The 14,843-nt window shown below is 39.3% G+C and overlaps 1 protein-coding gene across 1 annotated transcript in view; it reads right to left on the reverse strand.

Moving 5' to 3' along the window:
- Positions 1 to 4,239: 4,239 nt before the first annotated feature.
- Positions 4,240 to 14,843, reverse strand: part of Lrrn1 (leucine rich repeat neuronal 1) — a 43,625-nt gene continuing 33,021 nt past the window's right edge. Inside the window, exon 2 of the mRNA XM_075983293.1 lies at positions 4,240 to 9,675. Coding sequence (XP_075839408.1) covers positions 7,279 to 9,429 — 2,151 coding nt within the window. The 5' untranslated portion in view covers positions 9,430 to 9,675 and the 3' untranslated portion in view covers positions 4,240 to 7,278. The remainder of the gene's footprint in view (positions 9,676 to 14,843) is intronic.

The raw sequence follows: 14,843 nt of genomic DNA on the forward strand, positions 1-14,843 counted from the left end.
TCTGCCTTTCTCCATGACTGCCATTAAAGAGTGTGGAAAACAGACTCATATTCATCAACCCAGTACTTGATGTAGAAAGAATTTTTAGAATATGTCCCAGGGAAGATATATATATATATATATATATATATATATATATATATATATATATATATATATCTGAGCTGGCTCTATTAGTAATATGATGCTTTGCAAGAGAACTTTATGGAAAGATGATTGCTTTTTTCATCATGGAACAAAGTACACAACATCATGCCGTGCCATGATTTTGATTTCATATTCATGAGTGCATATTTTACAGCTGTATGTGTACACACATGTGTATATGTATATACACACATATATGTATACACACATTTACAGAGATAAGGAGAACAACACCAAATGCTCACTTTTTGCACCATGGAATCACACACTTTTATTATTAATGTGCTCTCTACAGTGACCATGCTACTGTTATAATGAGAGGAAATAGGGGCCAGTTAAATGGCTCAGTGGGTAAAGGTGCTTGCATCCAAGCCCGATGACTTGACATTGACTCCCAGGATCCACATCATGGAAGGAGAAAAACAACTCCTTCAAGTTGTCCCTGACTTCCACCTGTGTGCCACACAACTGATGTTTAAATACACCAAGGATAACACCACATCTAAATATGGCAGAGAAGACTTATCTCATGGTGGCGTCAATACCCTAAGCCAGTTATACTAAAATTGATGAAATCAAGTGTTACTGATGACTGTGTGGGATTCCTATCAAGATTTTCTAGTAGGGTATTGCTCTTAGTTTCATCAATAATGTGGGAGGTAGATAGTACAAGCAATTTGACTCTAAAAGGCGGGAAGGGCGATAAGAGTTTAAAAATCCAATCCACTGAGATCACAAAACTGCATTCTCAGGGTCCTGCTGTGTTTCAGGAGAATAGGCACAAGCTCCTTTGTATAAAACTCTTCCTACAGTTCCCATGGGAGTTCATCATTTCAAACCAGTGCTGTCCAGAAACGATAAGACTACTTAGGGCAGAAGAACAGTCCTTTGCCTGGATAATACTATACACCTTAATGTTTTAAATTTGTGTGTGTGTGTGTGTGTGTGTGTGTGTGTGTGTGTGTGTGTTTGAGCATAAAATGTATGTGCAGCCACAGCTACCATAGTGTGTGGAGTCAAGAGGGTAACTTTGTGGAGTCAGTTCTCTCCTTCCTTTACATGGGCTCTGGGGAATGAACTCAGCTAGCTGGGCTTGCATGTCAGCCATCTGTATCCACTGAGTCATTGCATCTTTCCTTATTTGCCTACGGCATGAAAGACCACATTAAGGAAGCTTTTGTGGGAGACCCCCTTTAAGATGGTGGACTCACTTTTCACTACATTTGTCACACAAATGAGATGCCTGCTCCAGACTCTGGTACCTCTTTATCTAAAAAGGAGACAGTTGTGGACACTTCAGGATGTTGGGGGCTGTGAACTCAGACCCTGAATTTCCTGTAAACAACTTGTTATGCTTGCAGCTGCTCTGAGCAAAACAACGTGTCTTTCCTGTGTTTGTAGCTACTCTGAGCATGAGATCCTCAGCAGTTCCTGATGGCAGGGGATTGGTGTCTGGTGGGTTTGGCTGGGGCATGGCTATCAGTTAAGGATCCATATATAAGTGGTTCTGGTAGACAATAAAGGGGGCATTCTTGTTTCAAGGATGACCCATATCTCTGTTTGTGTGCCTTTGTGTGTTTAAATCTCCAGGCCTTTGCCAGGCTCACAAATGGTTCTGTAGTGCAGGCTCTACATGTAGTGGTACAGACAGTACATCAGGCTAAAAGCCAAGGTGGGAATTTTGGCTTTGTCACTTATAAGGTTGAACTGAGTGGGTTTCTTCATATGAAAACTAGTTAGGAATATTTTTTATAATTACTGGAAGATTCCACGTGACAACAAAAATCAGGAGATCACTATATGGGATTTACTTTTATTTCTATGCCCACTCACTTTATTTTTCTTTTCATTACTTTCTCCCAACCCTGTAGCCCAGTTTCTCCCACTTCTTCTTACGGAGTTAGTGTCACAAACTGTTGAGTGATATTTGATCTTTCCCTAATGGCTTATGTTGACTTACAGTCATCCCCCGTGTCTTCAGGGAATGGTTCTAGGACACAGCAGACACTGAACTCAAGGATTTGCCTGCCCTATGAAATAGCTCAGGATTTGCACAAAGCAGTACACATTCTCTCATGTACTTGAGTCTTCAGGTGTTCAGTATGTATGCAACATTTTAGAATTCCACATTGACCCTCCTCATCCAAAATGCTAAACAAAGCTGGTTTTGGTCAAAATTAGAAAGTGATTTGAGCACTGAAAGAATGCTCAAACTTATTTTTAAAGTGGTGCATTTGGGTTATGGGCGATCGTTCATTGCAAAAACAACAACAACAACAACAACAACAAAAAACCCCAAAAACTAAAAACAAAACAAAACAACAACAAAAACCTGAAACACTGTGATGTGATCTGGTGTTAAACATTTTGGACAAGGGACACTGAACCTAACCTGTAGTTCTGATCCAGGGTTTGTTGAAGACGTAGAATAAATGGATTTGGAGGGCTGAGTATCCTAAGTTAGGCCCTCTACTGGCCTCCCTGTGGGATGCTGCTGTCTTCAGTGCCACTGTTCCTGCTTCAGGTACCCAGATATGCTTGAATTAACTCATAGACCATTATGCAGTTGAAAACTATACACTTTAGTCATGTACTTTAAGTTCCCAGTTCTGTCTCTTATAAGCTCTTGGGTTTCAGAGCAGTTGCTCCACTCTGAGGCACATTCACAAATGCTTATATTAGAGGACATGGAATTTAAGTAAATGAGATGTGTAGTTCCTTGAAGATATCTAGAAAGAAAGTAGATCATTCTCGTGTTGTTTTCTTTGCTGAGTCGTTGCAGTAAATTATACATTCTTGTCCACTAAGACAGGGTCTTTAGTTTCCTAGTGCTCATTATGTCTTTGTCTATTAGTGAGATGGGCTAATATGCACTGGAGGATTCAAATGCCACCTCTTAAGATATCAGCTTATAAGGAGTCTTATAAGAACTCTCCTCAGTGTAATCAGATCATCTCTTCTTGGCCACTGGTTCTGTTTTTACCTATATGCTTCATCTGCCAGTCAATAGATGCTCCTCTTGCCACCTGGGTACTGTCAAAGAGAGAAAAATTGCAAGTGAACCCTGACACGGTCAGCTTGTCTGTCTGCTGCATACCTGCAGAAGTCTTGCCATGGACTGTAAATGGGAAAGAATAGTGTGCAATTTACCTGGGTGTTCTCAGAATCCATGTTTCAGGAAGGTCCCTGAAATACACTTGTGGTAGACTTTATATGAATAATGCCAAATCTGAGAAGTTCTACGAGACAAGAAACTCAATTAGATCGGTAAAGTTCTGCTGAAATCCCAAGGGTAAAAACATCATTATTTACCCTTCTATCCCCTTATTTCTTAACACCATGACTTCCAGTACTATGAGAAGCTGATATGTGTATGTGTGTGTGTGTGTTTTGGAGACAGTGCTAGTTGTAAGGGAATAACATGTACCCATTAAAGTTGTCAAGCTACCTACAGGTTCTAGGTTAAAGTCATTGAGATTTCTGAATGCTGATACTAAATCTTGGATATAGAAAATCTTTCTCTTGGGGCTGGAGAGATGGCTCAGCACTGACAGGTATGTACTGCTCTTTCAGAGGACTTTAAATTCCCATTATCTATACGGAGGGGGGTTAATGACCACTTTTAATTTCGGTTCCAGTCCCCTTCTGACCTCCACAGGTACTAGAGCACACACACACACGAGATAGTGAGAGAGAGAGAGAGAGAGAGAGAGAGAGCCTTTTCTCTCTCTTTTTTTTAATTTTGCAAAGGTTAATTTGCAAACAGGTTGAGATAGAAATGAGATGAGAAAGCATTTTCCAGTTGTATCTCGACTATATCAGAAGTCAAATTTCCATCTCAGTGCACAAAAAGGCAGAAAGTATGGTTCTCCCAGCAGTATCAGATACACAAAGGGCTTTTATTCCCCCAGGGGTGAAAACAATAAGGAAGAAAGGAAAATTCTTGGGAAAATAAATGCTAAGACAGAAAGCAAACGCCACAATGGTGCTGTCTTCAGAAAGCAACTGAAAAAAGTGGACTTGGGTCCTATTTGCCAAGGACTGGTCAACGATTCCTTTGTGCTTTGCAAAGACAAAGTAGAAACAGTGATATGAAACACAATGTCTCTTTTTTTATTCATAGCTCCAGTTTTCTTTGTTATTAATTAAATGAGCAAATTAAGGAATGCCCATTTTAAGACACTGCTCCAAAAATAGCCCCATAGAATCAGGTCAGAGGACAACATGTAGCAAAAGGGAAATTGTGAGACGAGAATATGACCTACAACAGCCATCTCACAAGTAAAATGGAAAGGACCTCCTTTGTCCGTGAGGATCTAGCTGGATGTTCCATTTAACTGGCTCCCTAACTTCTCAAACAAGGCAGAGATGAGTAAATCCTTGACTCAAAAAAGAGAACTTCTGTCATCTTGCTTTCCATCAAGAAAAAAGCAACCCAATAACATGGTCAGGATAAAATAAGTTTTAGTAAATTTTCAAGTTCAATTACAAGAAGTAATTGCCCAAAACTGGTCTGGGAAATGATATCCTTCGAATAAACATTTGGATTCCCTTGTGCCTGTTCTGTATTCAGAATGGAAGAATGGTTGAGCTGTCTTTTCAAGCCCATGTTCTGTGCCAGCTCTAAGCACGGCTTTATGGGTAAATGAAGTCTTCTTGCAAAAGCGGACAGCCCTAGGCCTTCTGTTTTGTTGCTGACATGCCTTGTGACTTCAAAATGTATAGGTACATGATCTGTTTCTCAGCAGATGTCTGAAGACAAGAATGTCCATGGTTGCAGACAGAGCACCTTCACTTCTGTCCCACGTGTACTTGGTAGTAAAACAATGCAAGATGCTTTGCTAGTCCTCTCGTTTGCATTTGTTCTAAATCTTATTCCAGATAAATGGGAATTTGAGGATGTCCTGCAAGTTTGAAGCAAGAATATACAAGGTAAGAGCTGTAAGATCACCACTGGACCTAGAGAACTGACGGATGATGGAGGAGGCTGCCTGAAAGGACTCACCTTTCCTGTGTCCTTTGCTTTTCTCATCAGCAAATGAAGCCTTGGAAAAATGATTTTTCATTATGATACTGGCCCTATTTTGGTTGCAGTTTGCCTGCAGAATCTAGAATTCTCTCCCCACTCCTCTTTGGGCTGGGGATGAAAAGGATAGTCTTCTGATGGGTGATTCACAAAACAAAGCATTTGACAATGAACATCCTCTCATTTCCCACCTCATCTGGATTTTCTATTTGTTCCCTTATCCTTTTTTCTTCTCACCTGGCACCTGCTTCCTCTTAGTCCTTTTCTAACATCCCATCATTCCATAGTGGCAACTGTCATCTGGAACAGCTTGCCTTCCTTCCTTCCTTCCTTCCTTCCTTCCTTCCTTCCTTCCTTCCTTCCTTCCTTCCTTCCTTCCTTCCTTCCTTCCTTCCTTCCCTCTGCATTATCGATGAGGGTTTTCATGTGGGTCTTCTGTTATCTGCCTGTACTTTTCAGTCTGCTCCCTCTAAATGGTCACAGAACTCTGCAAAACTAACTCCTCCCATTTTGAACTTCACAGATGTAATTCCTGTGTAATCTTGAAATTGTTAATTGAGATAAACTGTGTGTAATATTTTGATGACAATGGCCAACCTTAAGAAATCACTCTGCCTTCCTTCCGTCAATTGTCTGTTTCAGCAGACATCTCCATGGCAGTATACACCCTATAAACATATAGATAGCTGTTGAAAGCAGTACTATAGAAGTTTTGAACCATTCCTTAGCTCTGTGTTTTAGACGTTGACGATGAATGTGCATACTGTAAAATAAAGATAATGGTACATCCATTGTGTAATTATGCCAGTGTTATAGTAGTATGTGGTTTTGTTTTCTCTTTATATGAATACCTCCTCCATCGGGTTTTAGTCAGCAATGTTGAAAATACGAAAATGCTATTCATTAGAATGTCCATTAATTTGTTTTTTTCTAATGCATTTGTTTATTTTATATACATGTGAGTGTGGTACATGTGTGTGTCTCTGCATACATGGAGCATGTATAGAGGTGAGACGACAAATTAAAGTCAGTTCTTTCCTTCCATAACATGGAATGGGATTCTGATCAGGTTTGGTAGTAGGCACCTTTACTCACTGGGCCATCTCACTGGTCCAGAATGTCTTAGTTAAAATGGATACCTTTCTCTTTACAAAAAGAACACAAAAGATTTTACGGCCTGACTGTAAAAGATAGCATGCACATATATACTTTGGTTGTCGACTCCATTAGTGTGAAAGATATCACCTCTGCAACTAGCAAGAACTATAAATGATACATTATCGCAAGTGTTCTAAAAAATCAGAACAAACTAATTTATTGTACTTCTGTCTTCATTATACACCAAGTTGGTGAGTTAAACACAACAAAATTATCTTTTCTTTTTTAAAAGTGTCTACTAAAGATAAAAAGAATATAGTAACAATTAACATGTAGTTCATTACATTAGAAAATCTGATATACATATTTCTATTGCCTGTTAGCTTGTTCTAAGCCTCTTCAACTATTACAAAAGAAAGAGGAAGAAAAGGAAAGTGGTTGCTGAAAGGCAAACATTCAATTCAGTTGATACAACATTACAGTACAGCCAACTACCATCATTCAACAAAGTAGCAAGTTTAGTCTTAGCTTGAGTTAAAAGTCTGTAGACCAGGTTGCTACGGAGGATTTAATGCTGCTTCTATACCATATGTTAGCTTTTGAGAGGACACAGTTCTTTGTATTGATGGCTTCAGAAGAAGGGGTCAAGCACTGAGGAGCCCCCACCTGTCATTTATCATTTTATTGAGCGTTGTAGTTAAGACAGCATTATTGAGTTTAGCACATCAACTAAAATAAAATAAAATAATAATAATATAATAATATAATAATCATAATAATGATAAGGATAAAAACCAAACACAAACTGGAAGCTGAGAGCCACTACCAGCCGTGTCAAACCCTTGCGATACGCTATACTAAAAAACTTTGAAATATCCACCCATCCTCTCCACTCTGCCACAAACTAGCAAAGTCAAAAGTACAAAAGTCTTCACCTTGTTATTTTTGCAGAATAAAGCAAAAATGTCTTTGTGCTCCTTACTACCAGAAGCAAAATACCCACTGAGTTACCACATATAATAGCTTCTGGATGTGTCGACCTGGGTTGGCTTGGTGTCTGCTGAGCCCTCTTTGTCCTTCTCGCTGTCACCTTCCCAGAGGTTAATGAGCGGGGGGTACAGCTCATTCAGTGGGATGGAAGAGGTTTTTTGCATATACTTTTTTAGCGAATGGTGGTAATTTTTCCTCTTAAACCGTTTGGCAATGTACACAGCAATGGACGCGAGGCTGATGACGGCAAACATAGACCCCATCACCGCAGCCAGGGCTGTGCTGGTTTCATGGTCGGAGATGTCCAGGGTGAAAGCAGCGTTTTTGGTTGTGACATTGACACATGACCTTTGGGTCTGCTGGTGGATGTTGGACACCGTGAGACACACTTCATAATCCGTAGAAGGCTGCAGATGTGTTAGGTTATATTCGTGGACATCTACCGGAACCCTGGCGGTGTATGTTATGTGGGGGTTGTCAATCTTCATAGTGGCGGATGACCATTTTAAGTTTGATGTCATGACATTGGAATTAACTTTCCAGGACACCAAAATGGAATGAGATTCTGTCTGTTTGACGTATATTTTCAGCACCTGGGCACCATCTAGAAGGGTTCCATTAACCTTGATGGCTGCCACTCGAGTGTCAGCCCCTTGGACATTCTGGGCAACACAGGTGTACCTTCCCGAGTCTTCAATCTGGATATTTGCTATTTCCAAGGTGCCCTCGTTACTCAGCTTGTATTTATCTGAAAGTGTCTCCACGGTTATCTTATTTCCAATGGGAGTGACCCAGTAGATTTCTGGCTCTGGCTCAGCCATGGCCCGACAGTCTAGGAAGACTGTTGTGCCGACGTCCATGTTTAAATGATTTGGGAATGTGTCGTGTGATATCATCGGGAGGCACTGTTCACTGGAGTCCTGGATTAACACCTCTTTCACCTGCTGCCCTCTGTACTCAGGCGGCATGGCGCAGAACATAGAGAGGGGCTCCATGAAGCGGATGTTGGTTTTGTTGGAGTTAATCCAGTGGATGACACAGTCACACCTCAGGGGATTGCTGTGGATGCTGATCTCACGTAGGTTGGGAAGAGACTCTACTGTCTTTTGGTAAACAGCATTCAAGGCATTGTTGTTCAACATCAAGCTTTCTAGAGCCGGGACACTTCGAAAAGCCAAACGGTGGATGTAGGACAGCTTGGGGTTATTGGTTGCTTCTAGCTTTGTCAGTTCCGGCAAATTATCCAGGGCATAGCGGTCTACAGAAACCAGCTCTCCCATGTTGTTGATTCCCAGTTCTTTCAACCGAAGCATATTTTTAAAGTCCCCTTCTTGGATTTTATGAATGGGATTTTTATTGAGGTCTAAGAATTTCAAATTTGGAACTTTCTGCAGAGCAAGTTGTGGGACTTTGATCAGTTTATTGTCGTAGAAAGACAGGCTCTCAAGGCTATCCAAGCCTACCAAAGCATTTCCAGGAACATCAGTGAGGTACATCCCTGCCAAAACTAGGCTTCTCAAGTTAGAGAGAGGTCTGAAGTTCATGTCCAGGATTCCAATCACAGGGTTTTCCCCAATCATGAGAATTTCCAGGTTTGGTGTAGAATCAAACCAGCGGCTATCAATCACTTTCAATTTATTGGAATTCAAGTGCAGCCTTAGGAGATTTTTTAAGCCAGAAAAAGCATTAGCTGAGATTGTACTGATCTGGTTATGGTTGATGTAGAGTTCTTGAAGGTTGCTGAGGTCTTGCAGACAGTAATCTGTCATCTCTGAAATCTGATTTTCCTCTAGATGTAAGGTTGTGAGCTGGGTCAAGTTTGCCAGCCCCACCTCTTTGATGTTTGTGAAGTTGTTCTGGGAGAAATCCAGCTCGGTCAAGTTGAAAAGCTGTTGCAGCTCATCCACCGTCTTGGCGATGTTATTGCTCTGTAGGAGAAGCACTTGTGTGTCACTGGAAAGGTTGCCAGGGATCCTTGTTAGACGGAGATCATTGCAATCAACAGTAGTAGCTTCTCTGTATGTGGATTGTGGGGTAAACCAAGGTCGAATTTCACATACACAAAGCTGGGGACACTCACTATTCAGTATGGAAGACTCAGTGAAAGAAGCCATCAGCAAGCCCAGCACCAATCGACAAGCTGCTATCCCAACGCTCCATCTGGCCATGGTGGCTTGCGGAACACACTCAGTTCCTGATCAAGATCTGAGCACTATTTAGTGGCAAGGAGAACAGCAAGCAGATAGTGTAAACATCCAAGTCTCAGTTGAACAGAATTCCAGAGTCTGAAATGATGGTTTTCTGAACTTCCCAAGAGGCACAAAGCAATCTGAAATCCCTTAACCGTGTCACTCAATTCCAGGCATGCTCACAGGTCCTTGTTGGAGCTACTTCGACCAAGTCTGGAGACGTGTCTGAAAATTAAATCAGGGAAGATGTTATGCTTATTCTGTACACTCTCTATTGTTTACTACAATGGTATAATGACTCACACAGCTGAAAAAATGTGTTCAGAATATACTCAGGGTATCCAAGCAGACTTTGAGTCTTAGGATGCTCTTATTATAGTCCACTTGCTACACTGATACTGTCTAGAACTCCTTTAGCTTTTTAATTAGAACTGCACATAGACTGGCATAGTCATTAAACACACATGCATACTCTAGAAAATCCTAAAGATGACATTTATTTAAAAACAAAGTTTACTTTGGAAACTGCATGTTTATGCTTCTAAAAAGGTACCTGCAGTCAAATGCTCTACCATCGAGCTATCAGGATGGCCCAGTTGTGGGAGGAGATGGAGAGAAAGAGCAATGAAAGAGATATCCTGATAGAGGGGGCCATGATGGGGTTAGGGAGAAACCTGGTGCTGGGGAAAGTCCCAGGAAACTACAAGGATGATCCCAGCTAAGACTCCTGCCAATAGTGGAGAGGGTGCCTGAACTGGTCTTCTCCTGCAGTCAGATTGGTGACTATCATAACTGTCATCACATAACCTTCACCCTGAAGAAAACAGATGCAGAGATCCATGGACAAGCACTGGGCTGACCTCTGGGAGTCCAATTGTAGAGTGGGAGGAAGAACTATATGAGGAAGGGTGGTCAAGATCATGACAGGGAAATCCAATGAGACAGCTAGCCTGAGCTCATAGGAGCTCACAGACTCTAGACCAACAGCTAGGGAGCCTGCAAGGGATTGACCTAGGCCCTCTGCATGTGGGTGACAGCTATGTAGCCTGGTCTGCTTATGGGGCTCCTAGCATTAGGACCAGGATCTGTCCCTGGTACATAAGCTGGCCTTTTGGAAGCTATTCCCTATGGTGGGATGCTTTGCTCAGCATTGATACAGGGGGGAAGAGCTTGGTCTTGCCTCAATTTGATATGCCGTGCTTTGTTGACTTCCATGGGATGCCTTACTCGTTCTGAGGAGTGGATGTGGGGGGCAGGTAGAAAGGAGGTAAGGGAGAAAATGGGGGGAGAGGAGGGAGGAGAAAACTATGATTAATATGTAAAATAAAATTTAAAATATAATAAAAATAAAATCAAATTAAAAAATAAAAAAGATACTCTTAATAAAAGCAAAACAAGGGCAGTACTTCACAAAAGACTCAGCACATCTTAAATTATCTGTGGTATTTTCATTAATATGACATTTGTTTTCAGGGATTCTTTCTATTCCATATGCTGCATTCTGTAGAAATTTCCAGCCATAGTGTTTCAAGCTCAATCACTTCTATGAAAGAAGTCAATTTAACAAATCTATAGAAGGAAAATATCAGCTTTTCCTATATTCTAATAGTCATATGATTTTGGCTGAATAAAGTAATGATTGTTCTGCTTCACTACAAGTCTTTATTTAAAACACAAATATATTCAACACCTGCATATGGGAACATGTCTCAGGCAAGAAACAGAGTTGTGTGGTACAACACTGGCCTAACTATATGCACAAGACTTTAACTTCAATCCCTCGGTCTGAAAAAGAAAATGTGTATATACTTAACATCTATGTTTTCATTACACTTCTTTGAATATCACAGGCTACTTAACAGCCACAGTCCATGGGTATGTTGTATCATCTCTCAATTTCTTCAAATTACAAAATAGGGTTGCTCATAAATGTTTCTTACAGTATTATTGAATAATTTAATCTATGTTAAAAACAAACCTCAAGAATCTATATAAAACTCTGTATACAGTGTTTGGCACATATCAAATGCTCATAAAAGTTGTGTTTTCCATCTAATCTCATGTTACTGTGTTTCTACATATTTTAGTCTTTGCTCAGCAATAGTTCTCAGAGGACAAATGGCCGATCCTATTGACTTAAGTATCTATTTTAACAAGATGCCACATAGATAAAAAAAAGTAACATGTATGTCTTACTAGCTTATATAATACCAGTAGTTACTAGCTCTAGTGTTCTGAATGCCAACCAGGTATAAAGAACCATTATACATCTAACTGGAATTAATCTTGCTTTCCTAAGAACAGACTGGGCATTTGCGAATACACTTAACTATACTTACATATTTTCTGCATAATAGAACAATGCACATCAACTTTGAGTACTGAAGAACTCAGTGACTGGTTTTTCTAGAAACATTCACTAAGAACAGTGTCCATAAGCCCAGTGTTCAAAACACAGCAAGCTCTCACTTTATGTCCACACTTTTTATTATCTTTTTACTTTGTAAATCATATGCTTGCCTTTGATCAAAATCCATGATAACACAAGGAGCCAATGCAACAGTTGAGTCATATGTTAGCAGAAACTTTTAAAAGACCCTAAACCTGTTTGGTTGTTTTATGAACTATGAAAGTCTTGTTACTAGTCTCACAAAATAAAATTATGTCCTACTGTGACAAGTCTGAGGTGAAATGAATTTGTGTGGCTTTTATGCTGGAAGCTTGCTGGTCTATGAAAAAAAACATGTTTGGCATTGTTCCTGCCTTCACGGCCGAATCTGGTTACTCTGTCATTTATTATGTGTTTAATAAAGAGTATTAAACCACCTGATTTTGATGTTTATTGATAAATTCTGTAACATGCAAACATGCAGAATAATGTTATTTAAATATCATTAACTCCATGTTTTTCCTATGTTTGTTTCTGTTTAGATCAATTTCAAAGCTAGTTCAAGGGAATTACAAACTTGAAAAACATTCTGCCGGAGTTCACTCCTCAATCTTAATTCATATTATAAAGCCAAGTGTCTAAATGTACCTTTAAGAACTCTAAGATGGAATTACAGCAGACTTTTATGTATTAATTGAGTTAAAAATATATTAGGAAGCAAAGTATGCATTAAACTTGTTTGAGAAATGCCACAAATAGTGAATTACTATTGATAGGATAACTTTAATGGATCTATGGTCTCACTGGTGTTATGAAAAATACATCATTTAGCTTAAATTATAGGATGAGACAATTATATTGAAGACTATGAGTTTGTCTTTGCATATACACAGCCTCAACCATCTGACTGATCATGAACCTCAGGAAACAGAAGGTCAGATTTCATATCAAATGTCTACCAACCCTGAATCTGGCTCTTTTGGAAGCAGAGAAGGAAACTCCTAGAAGACAAAGGATGAATGTAAGACATACAGACCAATGGGACACTGAACTCAGAAATAAAGGAAAGTAATTTCTGACAAAGACTGCACAGCTGAAAAAGCACAGATCACATTGGTAGAACTGGATAGATAGCCACATGGGGATAATGAGGCAGTGTCCTTACCTTACATCATCTACAAAGATTAACTCAAATCACAGTGAGAACCTAAGTGGAGCACACAAAATAATGAAGTTCCAAGAAGAAAGTAAAGAGGAAAAATTTCAGTTTCGGGTTTCACAGTTATTTGTTAGACATGGCACCAAAAGCTCTGGTATAAAAGCAAAAATAGACAAGTAGGATAATTTCACATGTACAGCCTTCTGTGCATAAAAGGAAATCAACAAAATACAAAGGCAGCCTAAAGCGTGTGAGAAAATATTTTGGAGTTATATATTGGGAAAAAGTTAAAAATCAGTATTAGTAAGTCCAACAATTGAATAACAGCAGTAAGAACAAAATAAAATAAAACAAAACCATAACTGAACAAAAGTTGGACAAAGGACTAAAAAAAAAAAAAACCAGAGAGTTCTTCTTTGAATATATTCAAGGGACCAATAAACAATGAAAACACCCCAGCTTAACATCATTGGTCATAAGATAAATATAGATGATATTTGAGAGTATATATTATGGATTTGATATGAGAAGAGATAATAACTCCTTATCATCATTAGAATGGTCTGTACCAAAAAATAGAAAACAAGAAACGATGGTAAATACAGAGAAATCGAAACCCTTATGCCTTGGTGAGGATGTATAATAGGGTGGCCATTACAGAAAACAATGTAGGAGGTTCTCAAGAAAGTGTAAGCACAGTATGAAATTCTCAGGAATACAACTTGCTTTCAGTATCTATGGGTTTCACACCCTGACTCAATCAACCTGGGATGCAAAGTATTCAAGAAAAAATGTGTCTGTATTGAAGTACAAATGCTTGATATTATTTACACAAAATTACATAGTATTTTCATAGAATTTAAACCAAATTGGTATTGTAAGCAATCTAGAGATAGTTTAATGTATTCCTCACAGGAAGGTATGTACAAAAATTACAGGTAAATACTCATACTCTATCATTTTATGTTAGGCATACCCTGGGTAGGTGATCCTGACTAGAGTATTTTCTCTGAATTTGTCAAATGCAAAAGGACTAAACATTGTTGATGTATTTATTGCTTATATATATTGTATACAGTCTTGTACTTAATTATATTTAGTTTTTCTTATATTATTTGTAGCCTTTTTATTTTAGACAAAAATGGAAATATGGTGGTATATTATTTGTATTTTAATAAATAAATCTTGCCTGAAGACCAGAGGCAAAGCCACTAGAGGTCAGGTAATGGTGACACACACCTTTAATCTCAGGATTTGGGAAACAGAGGCAGATAGATCTCTGGAGTTCAAGACCACCCTGGGCTACATAAGATCAATGCAGAACAAATCCATGTGGTGGTGGCTCACACCTTTTATCCCAGTACTAGCGCGTCACACTTTTAATCCCAGCACTAGAGAGAACATAAAATGAGAGGAAAGACTTAGTCTGCGTAGTCTATGGTGGCCAACCTTGGTAGAGGTAAGACTTCTCTAGTGGCTAGACTGCTTTGCTTTTCTGGTTTTCTGGTTGAATCCCAATATCTGACTCTGGGTTTTTATTATTTTTGCTACACTTAAGAGGATAAGAAAGATTGATGAATGTGAATCTGGAGAGCAAAATAGTAAACTAAACTATTCCCCTATGGTCTGTGCTTTAGTACCTGCCTTCAAGTTCCTGCTTTGGTTGAGCTGCTTTGGTTTCTCTTAAAGATGGAATGGGATCAGGATATGTAAGTCAAATATACCCTTTCTTCCCCAAATAGTTTTTGCTCATGATCTTTATCACAGAAACAGAAACTAAACTGGAACAGTCATCATAAAGCCAGGCATATGGTATAATACAGATGTTGATTTTTGGTGACATTA

This window comes from Microtus pennsylvanicus, chromosome 8 (assembly GCF_037038515.1).
Source record: "Microtus pennsylvanicus isolate mMicPen1 chromosome 8, mMicPen1.hap1, whole genome shotgun sequence".
In the NCBI taxonomy this organism is placed as follows: domain Eukaryota; kingdom Metazoa; phylum Chordata; class Mammalia; order Rodentia; family Cricetidae; genus Microtus; species Microtus pennsylvanicus.